We start from the raw sequence: 16,561 nt of genomic DNA, 5'->3' as shown, positions 1-16,561 counted from the left end.
AGCATGGGGATAAAAGATTATTTTGAGTCCAGTGGCTTTTATTCCCCAGCCATCTGGTTCCTCGGCCCCATCTTTAGAGTGGAGCTTGATCGACTTCCAATCCACTAACTGATGAGAAAACTAAGTGCTGTGGGTTCCCGGTGAACAGTATACAACTTCTGAACCTATATATAAAAGATCTTCCCAAAATATTAAGTTATCCCCTAAATACAAGGTCATGAGTCCAATTCCACTTTCTTCTAGAGAACTCATTGTCAGATCTAACAGTCTACCTAAAAATATGGGTCCTGAATGTAGGTACCAAGTTTAGTTTGAGGCATTAATCACCGTTCCCTGACCCATTGTGAGGAATACATGCAACGGTTAGGATAATAGCAAGCACATAGTACATTTCCCAGAGAAAATACCTTGTGAACAGTTTGATATTTAACAAATGCAAAACTTTACATCCTAAAGTTGTTGGGCATTAAAACTTATTTACACCATAATGATAATTTTACTAATCTCCAATTCCATAATATAAGAACGTTTATTTAGGTATAGTTTAATCTGTAAAAACTCTATTTACTTAATTTATGGAAAAAACCCCGCAATATATGGAGCAAAACTACACCTCAAGTTTTCAAAAAAGGGGTTGCCTGGTTTAGAAAATACACCTTCATGTGAACTGTGCCAATAATCAACAAATATCTAAAATGTCTATTGTCGGTTATTACTAAGCCCTAATAATTTTGGGGAACGTTAGGGATACTATAAACCCGCAATATAATGGGTGCATGAATGCAAGCAGTTCAGAAATTAATTAGTATCGCCAAAGCATGATTAACGGGGTCATCCAAGTTGCAAATGGGATGATCTCAACAACACCCGTGCAGTTCATTTAATTCATGACACAATGGCCATCGACGGCCCATTATTCCATCATACACTCAACGTTTATTTTTTGATTTTACAATTTAAAAGTCGTAGAATTCTGAAAATCTCAGAATTCACAAGTGAACAATAAGACAACAGGATTTTTGGGTTGCTTACCGTAAAATCTGTTTCTCGGAGCCTTCATTGGGGGACACAGAAACCATGGGTGTATGCTGCTGCCACTAGGAGGCTGACACTATGCACAAAAAAAGGTTAGCTCTTCCTCTGCAGTGTACACCCCACCGACCGGCAGGAAATTCCTCAGTTAGTGAGAAAGAAGTAGGAGAAGTAACAGAATAGATTGAAAACAGAACAAACAACTCAACTGTAACCAACCGACAAACATAAGAACAGGAGTTGTTGAACATGGGAGGGTGCTGTGTCCCCCAGTGAAGGCTCCGAGAAACAGATTTTACGGTAAGCAACCCAAAAATCCTGTTTTCTCTTTCGCCTCATTGGGGGACACAGAAACCATGGGACGCTCCAAAGCAGTCCCTGGGGTGGGAAAAACAAGCTTCCATCAGGCCAGTGGACTCACCACCGCAGCCTGCAGGATCCTTCTACCTAGGCTGGCGTCCGCCGAAGCGTAGGTGTGGACATTGTAGAACCTCACAAACGTGTGAACCGATGACCAGGTTGCAGCTTTGCAAAGCTGCAGCGCGGAAGCTCTGTGACGTACCGCCCAGGAGGCACCCACTGCCCGGGTAGAGTGCGCTCTAATTCCCGGAGGGGCCACTCGATGCTTAACCCGGTAGGCCTCCAAAATTGCCGATCTGATCCAGCGAGCAATAGTAACTTTGGAGGCCGGGTGACCTTTCCGCACCCCATCTGGAATGACGAAAAGAGAGTCTGTCTTTCGCAAAGAAGTCGTCCTAGATAGATAGACCTTCATCGCCCTGACCAAGTCCAGCTTGTTCAAGGATCGCTCCCGAGGATGAGTTGGACTTGGACAAAAGGACGGGAGAACAATATCCTCATTGAGGTGGAAAGCGGATACCACCTTAGGAAGGAAAGGGCGGAGGCCGCAGAACTACCTTATCCTGGTGGAGCACCAAGAAAGGGGAGCGGCAAGAAAGAGCCGCCAATTCCGACACGCGCCGGATGGAGGTGATTGCTACCAGAAAGGCAACTTTCCAAGAAAGGAAAGGAAGGGAAACATCTCTGAGAGGTTCAAAAGGAGGACCTTGCAGAACCTCGAGCACCAGATTAAGATCCCATGGATCTACGGGCGCTCGGTACGGAGGAGCCGTGTGAGCCACACCTTGAAGAAAGGTTTTGACCTGAGGACGGGAGGCCAACGTCTTCTGAAATAAAACGGACAGTGCCGAAACTTGCCCCTTCAAAGAGCTGAGGGCAAGACCTGCATCCAGTCCTGCCTGAAGAAACGCCAGGACAGAAGGAAGCGAAAAACACAAGGGCGCGATGTCATTGGCCTCACACCAAGTGAAATAGGCCTTCCAGGTACGGTAATAAATTTTGGAAGACGATGGCTTTCTGGCTCGGATCATAGTATGAATAACTCGATCGGAAAATCCTGATTGTTTCAAAACCTCGGTTTCAACAGCCACGCCGTTAAATTGAGCGACCAAGGATTGGGGTGGCAAATCGGGCCTTGAGACAGCAGATCTGCCCTGTCTGGAAGCTTCCAGGGGGCGTCCGTGAGAAGGTTGACGATGTCCGCGAACCAAGCCCTTCTGGGCCAATTCGGACAGTCACTGAAGCAGTGCCGGAAAGTTGGGGGACAGGAGGCAGAGGAGGATGTCAGTCTGCAGTCGCAGAGCTACTCACGGTCCGGTGTCCTGTCGCAGCTTCCAGCAAATGAAGGTGCACGGCTCGTCTGGGCTTGCAGGGGGCACGGCAGATAGGACAGCGTCCGGCTGACAGACTGCGAAAATGGCGGCAGCCTGAGAACAGAGCAGGAAGTGCGCGCTTCCCTGCAGAGACAAAGGAAGATGGGCGGGGCTAACCGCCGATGCTAAAAATGGTGCCATCCTATGGAATAGCCAGGCTGGGAGTGGGTACCTTCATCCAGCGTGTGCTGTCATTCCTGTAGAAGAGTATCCGCGCCTCATCCGACCGACAGGCTCTGGGTGGGAGACGGGGAACGAGGACCATCTGGATCACCTGACACACATCCGTGTTAGGGGGCTCTTCGTCCTGCTGTAGAGACCTATGAGGATACGGGGTGGCAGTACACACCGTACTCAGTCTCTTTGTGGGACTACAGATGTTACTCTTCACTCTGTATCCCTCCGGATAACATGAAGGAAAAAAACGAGGCACATTGAGGTAGATAAGGGTCTAAGAAAGACCCGTGTCCACCTCCTACTGACACTAAGCTAAACTGTGGAATTTCCTGCCGTTCGGTGGGGTGTATACTGCGGAGGAGGAGCTAACCTTTTTTTGTGCATAGTGTCAGCCTCCTAGAACCAGCAGCATACACCCATGGTTTCTGTGTCCCCCAATGAGGCGAAAGAGAAATAGTTTTCAAAACCTCTCGATTTTAGTCATTATCTAATTTGAGCACAACGTGCAGAAATCCCCGCACTTATAGCCTTGGCTGCTATCAATGAGCTTAGTAATAGTTGTTTGAGGAATACACTTGGGAAAATCCTCAAGATCCGCTGATGGCTGCTCCGTTTGCAACTGCCGAACAATAATCTACTATAATAAATGCGCTAAGCAGCTTCCGGGTTGTAACAACTTCCGTCCAGTTGTAACTGGTGATGTCACAGCACACCTCTTGCCATGTTAACCCTCAACACACCACTCCTCCTCAACACACACTCCTGTCACCTTTCACTATCTCCACTAACGTCCAGTCGCAGGATTTTAGAATACTCAAGATGGCGTGGCCGCAAGAACATGTCGCCGGCGTGGACAACGTCGGGATTTAGGATGGCGCCGGTGGAAGAAGATGTCGGGGATCGTGGAGCAGCGATGATGACGGTGTGAGTATGAGAGACGGAGTGAGAGAAAGGGTCGATTGTGGAGTGAAAGAGTGAGTGGAGATGGTGAAAGGTGAGAGGAGTGTGTGTTGAGGCGGTGTGTTCAGGAGGAGTGTGTGTTGAGGGTTCACATGGCAAGAGATGTGTCACTATCCTCCCGATGCGATAGCAATGGGCCTTAATCTACTATAATAAATGCGCTAAGCAGCTTCCAGGTTGTAACAACTTCCGTCCAGTTGTAACTGGTGACGTCACAGCACACCTCTTGCCATGTTAACCCTCAACACACCACTCCTCTCACCTTTCACTATCTCCACTAATGTCCACTCGCAGGATTTGAGAATACTCAAGATGGCGTGGCCGCAAGAACATGTCGCCGGCGTGGACAACGTCGGGATCAAGGATGGCGCCGGTGGAAGAAGATGTCAGGGAACGTGGAGCAGCGATGATGACGGTGTGAGTATGAGAGACGGAGTGAGAGAAAGGGTCGTATGTGGAGTGAAAGAGTGAGTGGACGTGAGTGGAGATGGTGAAAGGTGAGAGGAGTGTGTGTTGAGGCGGTGTGGTGTGTTCAGGAGGAGTGTGTGTTGAGGGTTCACATGGCAAGAGGTGTGTCACTATCCTCCCGATGCGATAGCATCGGGCCTTAATCTACTATAATAAATGCGCTAAGCAGCTTCCAGGTTGTAACAACTTCCGTCCAGTTGTAACTGGTGACGTCACAGCACACCTCTTGCCATGTTAACCCTCAACACACCACTCCTCAACACACACCTCTCACCTTTCACTATCTCCACTAATGTCCACTTGCAGGATTTCAGAATACTCAAGATGGCATGGCCGCAAGAACATGTCGCCGGCGTGGACAACGTCGGGATTCAGGATGGCGCCGGCGGAAGAAGATGTCGGGGATCATGGAGCAGCGACGATGACAGTGTGAGTATGAGAGACGGAGTGAGAGAAAGGGTCGTATGTGGAGTGAAAGAGTGAGTGGATGTGAGTGGAGATGGTGAAAGGTGAGAGGAGTGTGTGTTGAGGAGGTGTGTGTGTATTGAGGGTTAACATGGCAAGAGGTGTGTCACTATCCTCTTGATGCGATAGCATCGGGCCTTAATCTAGTGTTCTATATGTGCTTAATGTGAGACAAGCCCTGAGAGAGGACAGGCCAAGGTAGCAAGTTTAGGGCACACAGGCTGCTCACAGTAGCACAAGCAACATGCGGCATGGCGTCTTCATGCTGTCAAATGGCTCCAGGACACTTTGGAGAAATGGTTGCACCACTGGTTCCACAACTATATGCAACGCTGAGCTGTTAACGTATGGTAGCTGGACATCTCTAGTCTTCTTCCCAGATAAACTAAGCCACCCCACACCATAATTGCAGATGTTGGACCATTGTGATATACCCTCATGAAGGCCCCTTCGTTTACATCACGCAACCATTCTCCCTTATGGTGCAGAACAAGATCATGGAGGCTGGAATGGATTGGAGACTGGAATGGATTGGAGACCACGTGGGCAGTGCCATAAAGTGGCCATCATGAGGGAACATCACTACGCTCCTTGCTCCCACGATAATGGTGTTTGGTGGCATAAAGTATGGCAGCCAGCTCCTCTAGTCTTCAGGTCAACAGCTCTGCGTTACATGGATGTGGTGGTAAAACCAATGTTATGGCCATTTTTACAAAGTGTCCCTGGAGCCATTGTTTTTTTTTGTTTTTTTTAACACGACATCAGGTCGCATGTTGCTCGGGCTACTGTGAGCAGCCTGCGTGACTTAAGTGTGCTACCATGGCCTGCAGTATCACTGGACGTGTCTCCCATCGAGAAGGTCTGGGACATCATTGGTTGTTTACCTGAAAGGTAACTGCCAGCAGCGGATCTTGATGATTCTTGAAGTGAATTCAGAATGTCAAAACATTCCTTCGTCCCGTTCTCACACACCTTGGACAACCATTAATAACCTCATCGATACTATAATTGTGTGTGGCTCTCATACTCCATACTGAATAAATCGAGATTATGCAATGTTTTTTTTGAAAACTTTGTTTTCATGTCCATCGATGCTGTGACTTTCAGAATTCCAAGACTTTTTTAACTTGGTACTGCAATGTCACTGATGAGTGTATATATTATGTTGCATCCTAAATCTTTTGACAAGGAGGGGGAAATCCCTGTCCATGTACAAAACCAGAACAAGCACCCCCACACAGTTCTATTTCTTTTCATGCCTTAATGGGAAGTTGCTGCTTTCTTGAGATATTTACTTACAAGAATTGCATTCATCCCTGATGCAATGCCATAGTTGACACCTGCGAGGCGGGCTGCATATGTATACTCTTTTAAATCATCCTTCAATAACCTTAGAAACAGGTATGTCATGTTGCAATGGAGGGGGTCAGCATAGAGGTAACGACTAACAAAAAGAAAAACGGAAAATAAAATGGGAACAAAAAATAAAAATACAAAAAAAAAAAGAAAGAAGAAAGAACAAATGCGCCAAATGTGATAATGCAAGCAATGAGATGAACATGCCAGGAGGAGCTTTGACAAAAAAAAGAGTATGAATATGCAGCTTCACAGTCACATTGTCTTTGGGATGGGATCTGGACTGCACCATGAAAGAAATCATGTTTCTGTGGTTCTGATTTCCAAAAAAGTAATAAAAAAAAAAAAAAAAAAAGTTGGTTCCCCACAAATGATAGCTAAAGAGTAGGTTCTACAGAGGACTAAAAGCCTGAGCAATGGTGGGAGTCTTCCACCCATAATGACCAGGGAGGATATGGAGATGGTCTCGTATCCGCCTTGGCTTCAGGTACTTACATACATCCCATAGATGGTATTTTGGAGGTCATAGTTCAGGCCGGCTAGCTCTGCTGCATATGCATACTCGTTGAGTGAGTCTTTAAGCAGTTCAAGGTATAAATAGGCCATGTTACAATGCAAAGGATCCACATAAGCAAATGGGCTGAAAGAGAATATAAAAATTAAAGTCTGACTTCATCATAGTCATCCCCAAGCTACAAATATCCAAACCAGTAGGTAATCGACCAGCGGCACTCCGACTATGGAACTACAGGGATCAGCCCACAAACCTCCCAAGAATGATCTAAACTGGAGAGTTTCACAAATTGTTTTATCAAGAAATAAGAACAAGAGCTGCAATTTAAAAAAAAGGGGGTATTGCAACCTACCGTTAATACCTATTCATTGGATTGGGGTTAACTGTTAAGATTGGTAATGATCCTAGTGGGGAACCCCATACCAATCGCCTGCCCGGTTATACCCTGGCCACAAAACGGCACTGCCGAGCCATACATCTCCTCCCAGTGCTGCGTTTACCAAAGTCAGATTTAACTTTTGTTTTTATTCTTTGTGCACGTATTATTATTGCAAGAGCTCTGCAAACATGGCAAACAAAGCACATTCATAGGCTCCAATGAACCAGAAAATTTCCCCATTGCCATACTACACTTCTGTTTTTAACACCCCCCCACCCCACAAAAGAAAAAAAACACACAATCCAGGACTTAAGAATTAACCCTATACATAAAGAAAGGCTGACAGCACGCACTGAATTCGGGCGCCCGTTCCAAGGAACCCTCTTGGATAGTCCAGACAGTCAAAAAAATAGAAGGACAGCGCTCCATCCAGGTGTAGTAATAAGAAAAGGACTTTACTCTGCCATATTGCAAACATGGCGGAATAAAGTCCTTTTCTTTTTACGACACATGGATGGAGCGCTGTGCTTCTATTTTTTGACTGTTAACATTTAACCCTTTCTAACTTCTAATCATTTATTTCTTTATGCTAAAACCAAAACCACATTTGTAGGATTATAATCCCTGGCTTAAGTTTTGTAATTAAAACCTTCAATAAGTGCTGTGCGTGCACAAAACATGTGGAGCGAAGGGCTATTGTACAGCTATGGCCACTACAACCTGTGGCTGCACGTCACCGCTACAATGAAGGCTACTGAATACCAATACAAAAATGTCTTAATGCTGTAAACAATATACAAGGATAGTGAACAGGTAAAAGAGGGAAAGAATATACTGAATCCTAACTTTAGGAGTCAGACTGAATTTCAGGAGCCAGTTTATATCTTGATAGCTAGATAAGGTCACACAAACATCAAAAGCAAAAGAAACTTCAGAATTTCATGCAAATAGAAAGTTTCCACGTGCATTGGCTACATAAAGAAACCTTCCTCCTCCTCCCATCAAAGTTTTTTATCCTCTTAATATATTGCACTCATCATATTATACAGCACTTTGTACTTACAATTGCTCATTTTGCCTTTCTACCCAGATAATCCTTCTCTTTTCTCTGCTCTATTTAGAAACAGGAAGTCTCTTGTCCCTGCATTTATCATTTCCCTCTTATCCTCCTGACCCAGCTGTCCTCTCTTCCCCCTGACAGGGACTTTTGCAGTGACTTATGACTCATACAGGGAAAATCAACCTCCTGTTTCTACATAGAGCTTAGAAGGATTCAGCTAGTCCGTTCCGCTATTAATCGTGTGATGTCATGGATCTAATGGAAAAAGAGAAGAATTACCGTATATACTCATGTATAAGCAGAGATTTTCAGCTCCTTTTTTGGGCTGAAAGTCCCCCTCTCGGCTTATACGCGAGTCATATAACAGGGGCAGCGGGGGGGGGGGTCAGAGACCATACTCACCTCTCCTGGCACATGTCTCCAGCCCCTGCTTCTCCCTCTGCCGTCTGCTTCCTGCGTTCAGCGGTCACGTGGTACGGCTCATTAAACTCATGGATATGCGCATATTTATGAGTTTAATGAGCGGTACCACGTGACCAGCTGAATGCAGGAAGCAGACAACAGAGGGAGAAGCAGGGGCTGCCGCTGCAGAGGATACCTTGCACCAGGAGGGGTGAGTATGACGGGGGCAGAGTAATATTCACCTGTCCCCGTTCCAAGCTGTGCACCGCTGTGTCTCCAGGTCCTCCTGCTGTGACGGCAGAGGGCGCGATGACGTAGTCCGTGTGCGCCCTCTGCTGTCACTGACTGCAGAGATCCGGGAGACACAGCGGTGGACGGCGATGGAACAGGGACCAGTAAATATCGCCGGGGGCTCAGGACACTGGCACCTGGCCCCCAGCGACGGAGAGGTAAGCATGTCTTTTTTTTTTTTTTTTTTTAATTGCAGCAGCAGCGGCACCAGCATATGGGGGGTATTTATGGAGCATCTTACAGGGCAGCATTAACCCTTGTGCAGCAGCATATGGGTGATATTTATGGAGCATCTTATAGAACAGCATTAACCCTTGTGCAACAGCATATGGGGGGGTATTTATGGAGCAGCATTAACCCTTGTGCAGCAGCATATGGGGGGTATTTATGGAGCATCATTAACCCTTGTGCAGCAGCATATGGGGGGTATTTATGGAGCATCTTATGGAGCAGCATTAACACTTGTGCAGCAGCATATGGGGGTATTTATAGAGCATCTTATGGAGCAGCATTAACCCTTGTGCAGCAGCATATGGGGGTATTTATAGAGCATCCTATGGAGCAGCATTAACCCTTGTGCAGCAGCATATGGGGGTATTTATAGAGCATCTTATGGGGCAGCATTAACCCTTGTTCAGCAGCATATTGGGGGTATTTATGGAGCATCTTATGGGGCAGCATTAACCCTTGTGCAGCAGCGTATGGGGGGTATTTATGGAGCATCTTATGGGGCAGCATTAACCCTTGTGCAGCAGCATATGGGGGTATTTATGGAGCATCTTATGGGGCCGCATTAACCCTTGTGCAGCAGCATCTTACGGGGCAGCATTAACCCTTGTGCAGCAGCATATGAGGGGTATTTATGGAGCATCTTCTAGGGCCAGCATTAACCCTTGCGCAGCAGCATATGGGTTTTTTTTTTTTTTATCTATGGAGCATCTTCTTGGACCACCATTAACCCTAGGCTTATACGCGAGTCAATAAGTTTTCCCAGTTTTTGTGGCAAAATTAAGGGGGTCGGCTTATACACGAGTATACACGGTAGTTGAGTAGAAAGGTAAAATGAGCAATTGTAAGTGCACCGTGCTATATAATATGATAACTGCAATATATTAGGAGGATGCACATTTTGATGGGAGGAGGAGGGCTTTTTTAACACTTGGGATTTTTTCAGCCCCATTGATAAGATGCCACTCAGAAAATCAACATACTAGGACCCCAAGTGGTGCCTACAATTATGGGCCCAATTTCAGCCCAGTTAGCTGCTAACAAAACATCACTTGTACTCCAATACTAGGTCAGGACCTCAAAAAAGGAATAAACAGTGAAGTTTGCAGCGCAGGTCCAAAAAAATAAAAAAATTTGTAACCAAGTGTATCTTTGGCTGATAGTGTGCTACAATTGTCCCACAATACCTCTTTGGCCCAGATTTTGACTTGATGAGAAGTTTTGCTTTTCTCTCCTTGGCTTTGTATGCCATGGTTAGGGTTTGGAGCTGGAGTACCTGGGCAATGGGGAGCCAGTGAAGGGATTAACAGAGAGGAGAGGCCTGGGAATAGTGGGGGGACAGGTGGAGGGAAGAGAAGGGATTCATACAGTGAGTGTAGGTTGAGGTGTTATCAGATTTCTGCGAGGGTGTGCAAGTTTGTCGAGTGGGTATTGTGGAAATGGAGAGGATAGGGAAGAGAATGTAAGCAGATTGTGGTCAGAAAAACGGAGAGGCGAGTTAGAGAGGTTAGGGTGAAGATTAGGTCCAGTGTGTGGCCATCTTTGTGAGCGACTGTGGAAGACCATTGAGCAAGGCCAAAGGAGGCAATGAGAGACCGAAATGTCAAAAGGAGATGTTGAAGTCACCCATGACAATAGTGGGATGTCAGCGGAAAGGAAACCTCACCCCAAGTATCTTTGCCATTCTCGTCGCCCTTGGCTGGTTGATCACATACACCATAGAAGTCTCTACTGTCGCTGTGATTCAGGCAGACACATCTGCTACATCCAGCTCTGCTACTTGTAAAAGGCTGATGTAGCCTACTGATCTTCAGTGTACAGGACTTTCCATAGCCAGACAACAGCGCAGTGCTCTGTACACACAGAATTCAGAGCGCCGCTCTACTGACCGGTTATGGAAACTCGTGAACACTGAAGTTTGTGGTGCTACATCAGTCTTCGGGTGCAGAGCTGGAGGTAGCAGGGATGTGTACTTTTACGTCGGACGTAGCAGACAGATCTGCCTGATGTAGAAGAATCACATTACACAACGGAGCCAGTCTCTGCAGAAGGCGGCACAAGCCAGAGGACGGCAGAGGAATCCCGGCCCGAAGTGCACCGTCAATGGAAGCCAAATTTGCATAGAAATAAAAGGATGATCTCAACAGATTGGGACCAAAGATGCACCATGTTTATTGTGGCACACTGACCTAGACACAAGTTTGTTTCACCATGGAAAATTAAGCCGGGTGGTTCCCGTTAATGCTGCAAACGTCACCTCTCTCAATTTACTAAAGAAAGTGCATGAGATGGAGATCTGGCGCGTTTACCAGTCCGTCTCTGCAAGTCTGCCAACGTGTATTACACTTCACACCATCCTACGCTGCAGCCATTATATGCGGGAAGCTCCGCAGAGTCTGCTGTACTCTCAGGACTTTAGTTTCCACTATAAAACAAAAGGGGTATTTACATCTTGTAAAAGTGATGAGATCTTTAGAATACACCATTACTTCATGATCAATGTATATTCAGCCGATGGGACCCCACTGATCTAGAATTATTATGTCATTTTTGTAGCTGGCTAGTCATCACTGTGTAAGGGAGATGTAAAAATGCTCAATTAAGATTCTCACCTGTTCATGCTCAGGATTACTGGGCTCCTGGAGACTGGACTCGTGACGTGACACTATACGCTGGCCATCATTTTACAGGATGGGTAAATTGCCTGCATCTACCAGTTTCCCCACTATACATACAAAGTCCTGTGATTACAGCAGACCCTGCAATGTTTTGACAATCTAGAAGTGGTAACATCTCCAGCTTTCCTGTTTATTAACGTTGTTAAAACCATTTCCTTCTCCCGTTCTTACAGATCATATCAACAAGGTCAAATTAAAGTGCTGCATTCATTTAAAGGGGTATTCCCATCTCCAAGATCATATCCTGTAGTAGGTGTAATTATATTAAGCAAATACCTCCAATTAGAAATGTAGTATAGTCCTTCTGATTCACTGTGTCTTTTACTCCATGTGCAGGGCATTGCAGAAGCTTAGATATCCATGGTTACAACCACTAGCAACTAACTAACTGTCACATGAGCGATCGTAACCATGGATACCTAAGCGACTGCAATGCCCTGCACATGAGGAAAAAAAGACATAGCTAATCAGATGAACTATTCTACATTTCTAATTGGAGGTATTTGCTTATATATTATTGTTACTAAATATTGGGGATAGGATCTTGGAGAAGGGAATACCCCTTTAAGTTTCCATTTCAACTTTAGGCAGAAAAACGAGGGAATAAAGCAGACAGCTCTCATTTGCAAATTAGGTTTTTAAAGGAATTATCCAGGGCATAGTGCATTTGTGGGGGTGCCACGTGTCAGTCCCCACCGATGCATACGCAGTTCCCATGGCTGTCACAAGTTAAAGGGAGATAGTTAGGACACCACAGCTCTAGATGGTTGTGTTCGTTCTTGGCTACTGCAGCACAGAAGTAAATGGAAACCGAGATGGAGTACCCAAAATTATCACTACACAGTCTACAGAGCTCTAGTGTCCCAGCTCCATACACTAGGACCTGCAAACAGCTGAATGGTGGGGGTGCAGGGTGTCTGACCTACCCCACTGGTCCAATATGGATGATTTATCCCAAGGACAGGTCAAAAATATTTATAGACCGGACAATCCCTTTAAGTTTTGTCCAGAGGCACGAGATCTAGTGAACCTCCATGCATTCACCATTTGGATTCTTGGCGTAGTTTTGCAAGTGATAAAGTTAAAGTCTCTCTACATGAAGGAACTTTAGAAAAGGATATATATAAATGCATAATAATAATAATAATAATAATAATAAAAAGGAGAAAAATACACAACAAACAAAGCAACTGCAGCATTAACCGCTTAATGTGTTACAGCCAAATATTTCAAGACATAGCCATAAACAGAAAATAAATGATCCACTGTTATGGCCAGTGCTGGATATTATGACAGTTTTATTGAAGTTCAAGCCATAAATTAAAAAAAAGCGAACATAAAAGTGTTGCGTGTCGACACATTGGGCGATTCCTGTGATTACAGCCTGCCACATAAATATTAGTCAGTGCTTATTATCCATGCTCGGATAACAGTGTTCATTAGTATTCAAAATGCTGACAGTGGGCTTCGCATGGGACGTAAATCGCTTATAAGATAGCATCAGCTGCTTAAGACTAATTAAAGGGAATGTACCTACCTAAAAAACTCGAAGTTGAGGCAGGCTTTGGGAAGGAAGAATTTGTCATCTTGCTTGAACCATAATTTACTCATCGCTGTGTCCTAGGAATACAACACAGAAAACGCACTGACATTGAAGGAGAATGATCGACTTCCAATCAAGTTTCATCCCCACTAAATGCTCAGTAGGGATATACAGTGCCTTAAAAAAGTATTCATACCCTGGAGAACACTTCTACATGTTTTTCATGTTACAGTCACAAAACTTAAATGTATTGTATTTTATACGAGATAACAACAAAGTAGCAAATATTTGTGTAAAGTGTAAAGGAAATGATTCAGGTTTCCCCCGCCCCCCCATCTAAAATCTGAAACTTGTGGCGTGCATTTGTCTTCAGCCCCATGTAGTCTGATACCCACAAATAATATCCTGAGTGACCAATTGCCTCCAGGAGTCACATAATTAAAAATTAGTAATTGAGTCCACCCATGTGTAATTTATTCTCCATATAACTACAGCTGTTCTGTGAAGGCCTCAGAGATGCACACCAGACAGGTCAGGGATAAAGTTATGGAGAAGAGTAAAGTAGGGTTAGGTTATTTAAAAAATAGCCCAAACTCTGAACATCTCATGGAGCACTGTTCAATCCATCATAGGCTAGTTTCACACTAGCGTTACCGGGCGCAGCGCACGGCCGCCGCTAAGTTCCGCCCCCTCCGGTCAGCTCCTCCTCTGATCGCATGACGCTGCATGCGATCAGCATACCCTATATTTAGTTTTGGGTACGCTGGCATGATTTTGCCGGCGCTGCGCCGAGCGAACAAAAACGCACTGTGTTGCATTTTTGTGCGCTTGGCGCAGCGCCAAAAGGGCGCAAGCGCCGACAAAAGTGTACCAGCGCACCCAACGCTAAATGTAGGGTACGCTGATCGCAGGCAGCGTCATGCGACCAGAGGAGGAGCTGACCGGAGGGGGCGCGTCCGGGGGCGGAGCTTAGGCCTGTTTCACATTTCCGTTTTTTGACGTCAGTCAAAATCCGCCACTTTTAGAAAAAAATGGATCTGCCCCTTTTTTGGCAGATCCGTTTTTTTCCTCCATAGACTTGCATTAGCGGCGGATTTTGACTGATGGTCGTCCGTCGCATCCGTTTTTTGACAGATCCGTTAGAATTGTAGAGTCTCCTGGGAAGAGGAGACGGACTCTGAAACTTTTTTTGGAGCGACAGACCGCTATTTTCAATTGCGCATGCCCAGCAGATTTGCTCTGCCAAGCATTTTAAGCCTGAATAGCGCTCTGGAAACGCCGAGAAAATTCTCTCTCTCCAGCGGATCCTTCCAAAAAACGGATCCAGTGGCATCCATTTGGCCCAAGATGGAAACATTTTCCGTTTTTTAACACTCTGGCGGATTTTGACTGACATCAAAAGACGAAAATGTGAAACGGGCCTTCGCGGCGGCCCTGCGCTGCGCCTCAGAACGCTAGTGTGAAACCAGCCTTACAAAGATTACTGTACTTGTATGTATTATGTATACCCCACCTCACATGTAGAGCGCCATTGAATAAATGGAGCTATAATAACAATAATACAAAAAAAGAAAGGAGTATGGCACAAATGCAAACCTAGTAAGACATGGCCGTCCACCTTAACTGACATCACAAGCAAGGAGAGCACGAATCAGAGAAGTAGTCACGAAGCCCATGGTCACTATGGAGGAGCTGCAGAAACTCACAGCTACGTTAGGAGAATCTGTCCACAGGACAAAGGATTAGTCGCATACGCCACAAATCCTGTCTTTTATGGAAGAGTGGCAAGAAGAATGTCATAATTGAAAGCAAGCCATAAGTCCTGTTTGCAAAAACCCATGTAGGGGACACAGTGAGCACCTGGAAGAAGGTGCTCTGGTCAGATGAGGCCAAAGTAGAGATTTTTGGGTTCAGTGCAAAATGCTATGTGTGGCAGAAAACTAACACTGCACATTACTCTGAAAACACTATACCCACCATCGCACATGGTGATGGCAGCATTATGCTGTGGGAATGCTTTTCAGCAGGGACAGGGAAGCACGAAATAAACAAAAAACAACCACATGCACAAACATGAAGGAGTTGAGAAGGGGCAAGTGGTCAGTTCATGGTGTGTGGACATCAAACTAGAACTGCAATGTGGTCAAGTGTAGGATTACCTCTATTGAGCCTAAATAGATACTAAATCCTGAATTCTTACCTTAATCAGTGCAGGAGAGGATGTTGCATCCTTTTCTAAAGGCACAATCTCAAAGTTTGTAGGAATGAATTCATTCCTCATTGGTAGATGAAACTTTCCATTTATATCAGCCTTTTGCCATTTCTTAAAAAGACAAACATAAAAACGTCACAACGATCGAGAGGGGTAAAGCCCACAGGTCACTTCCTATACGGAGGCAATAAATGGACATTGAGAAGCTCTGGAGAAGGACAGAAGCGCATACAAAATCGATATTAGCACACGCCTGCAGGCAGAACACCTATAAAAGAGTGGAAAGCCGCTGCTGCTTCCAGAGGTAGAGTGGCAGAAATGGAAGCTGGCACGTTTAGGTGGGCTGCTCTGTGGGAATGAAAAGCCTTGGGATTCCAAAACGGTTTTTACTACCAACGCATTTCTGCGCCTTTCTCACTTGGCTTTATACTTTTAAAAAAAGGTATTCCCACAGAGCAGCCCGCATAAATGTGCCAGATTCCATTTTTGCCGATAAACGGACACTGACTTATACATGAACAATATACAATGACACATTTTCAGAACAAAAAAATAAAGTTGCAAAAATTGAGAATTTTTTTTATATATATTATGTATGGCAAGGTGAAGTTCTGGCATGGAATTTTTTTTCTGTACATAATTATGGAGGCCGACATCTTGCTCCTGCAGAATTTATAGCCATGCTTTATTGTAGATACTCGGAGCATAGGAAACAATCTGTGCAGAGGGCGCTTTGCAGATCACTAACTGGGAAGAGGATCCTGTTTTCTCATTATAGAAGTTTCAGGTTTAAAAATCTTATCTTAGTCTTGTATTTTCTGTTAGAAAAAAGTCATTTTTGATTACTCGCGCCCTTTAACTAGAGTGAACAGCAGGAGTGTAACATTTACAACATCTTCATTGAAGGGAAAAAGTCAGTACAATTTACATGACTAAACCGGTACTAAGCATGCCCGTGGTTACATTCATAGCATTTGCAGGATTGATATTTTTTTATTTTTAATATGTACATATATACTATAGAGTGGGCGTGTTAGCATCAAAGAGAACGTGAATAGTTCAG

At 45.0% G+C, this 16,561-nt stretch overlaps 1 protein-coding gene across 5 annotated transcripts in view; it reads right to left on the bottom strand.

The window, feature by feature from the left end:
* IDE (insulin degrading enzyme) overlaps window positions 1-16,561 on the bottom strand; it is a 110,890-nt gene that overhangs the window by 16,613 nt on the left and 77,716 nt on the right. For all 5 annotated transcript variants that reach the window (XM_073555863.1, XM_073555864.1, XM_073555862.1 and 2 more), the window contains exons 13-15: window positions 15,487-15,609; window positions 13,281-13,363; window positions 6,687-6,831 (exon numbers count right to left, since the gene is read on the bottom strand). In XM_073555863.1, the coding sequence (XP_073411964.1) occupies window positions 6,687-6,831; window positions 13,281-13,363; window positions 15,487-15,609 (351 nt within the window). The remainder of the gene's footprint in view (window positions 1-6,686; window positions 6,832-13,280; window positions 13,364-15,486; window positions 15,610-16,561) is intronic.

This window comes from Dendrobates tinctorius, unplaced genomic scaffold (assembly GCF_039654945.1).
Source record: "Dendrobates tinctorius isolate UK_male_01 unplaced genomic scaffold, ASM3965494v1 ptg000230l, whole genome shotgun sequence".
NCBI classification, from domain to species: Eukaryota; Metazoa; Chordata; class Amphibia; order Anura; family Dendrobatidae; genus Dendrobates; species Dendrobates tinctorius.
This window is presented reverse-complemented; position numbering and strand designations above follow the sequence as displayed.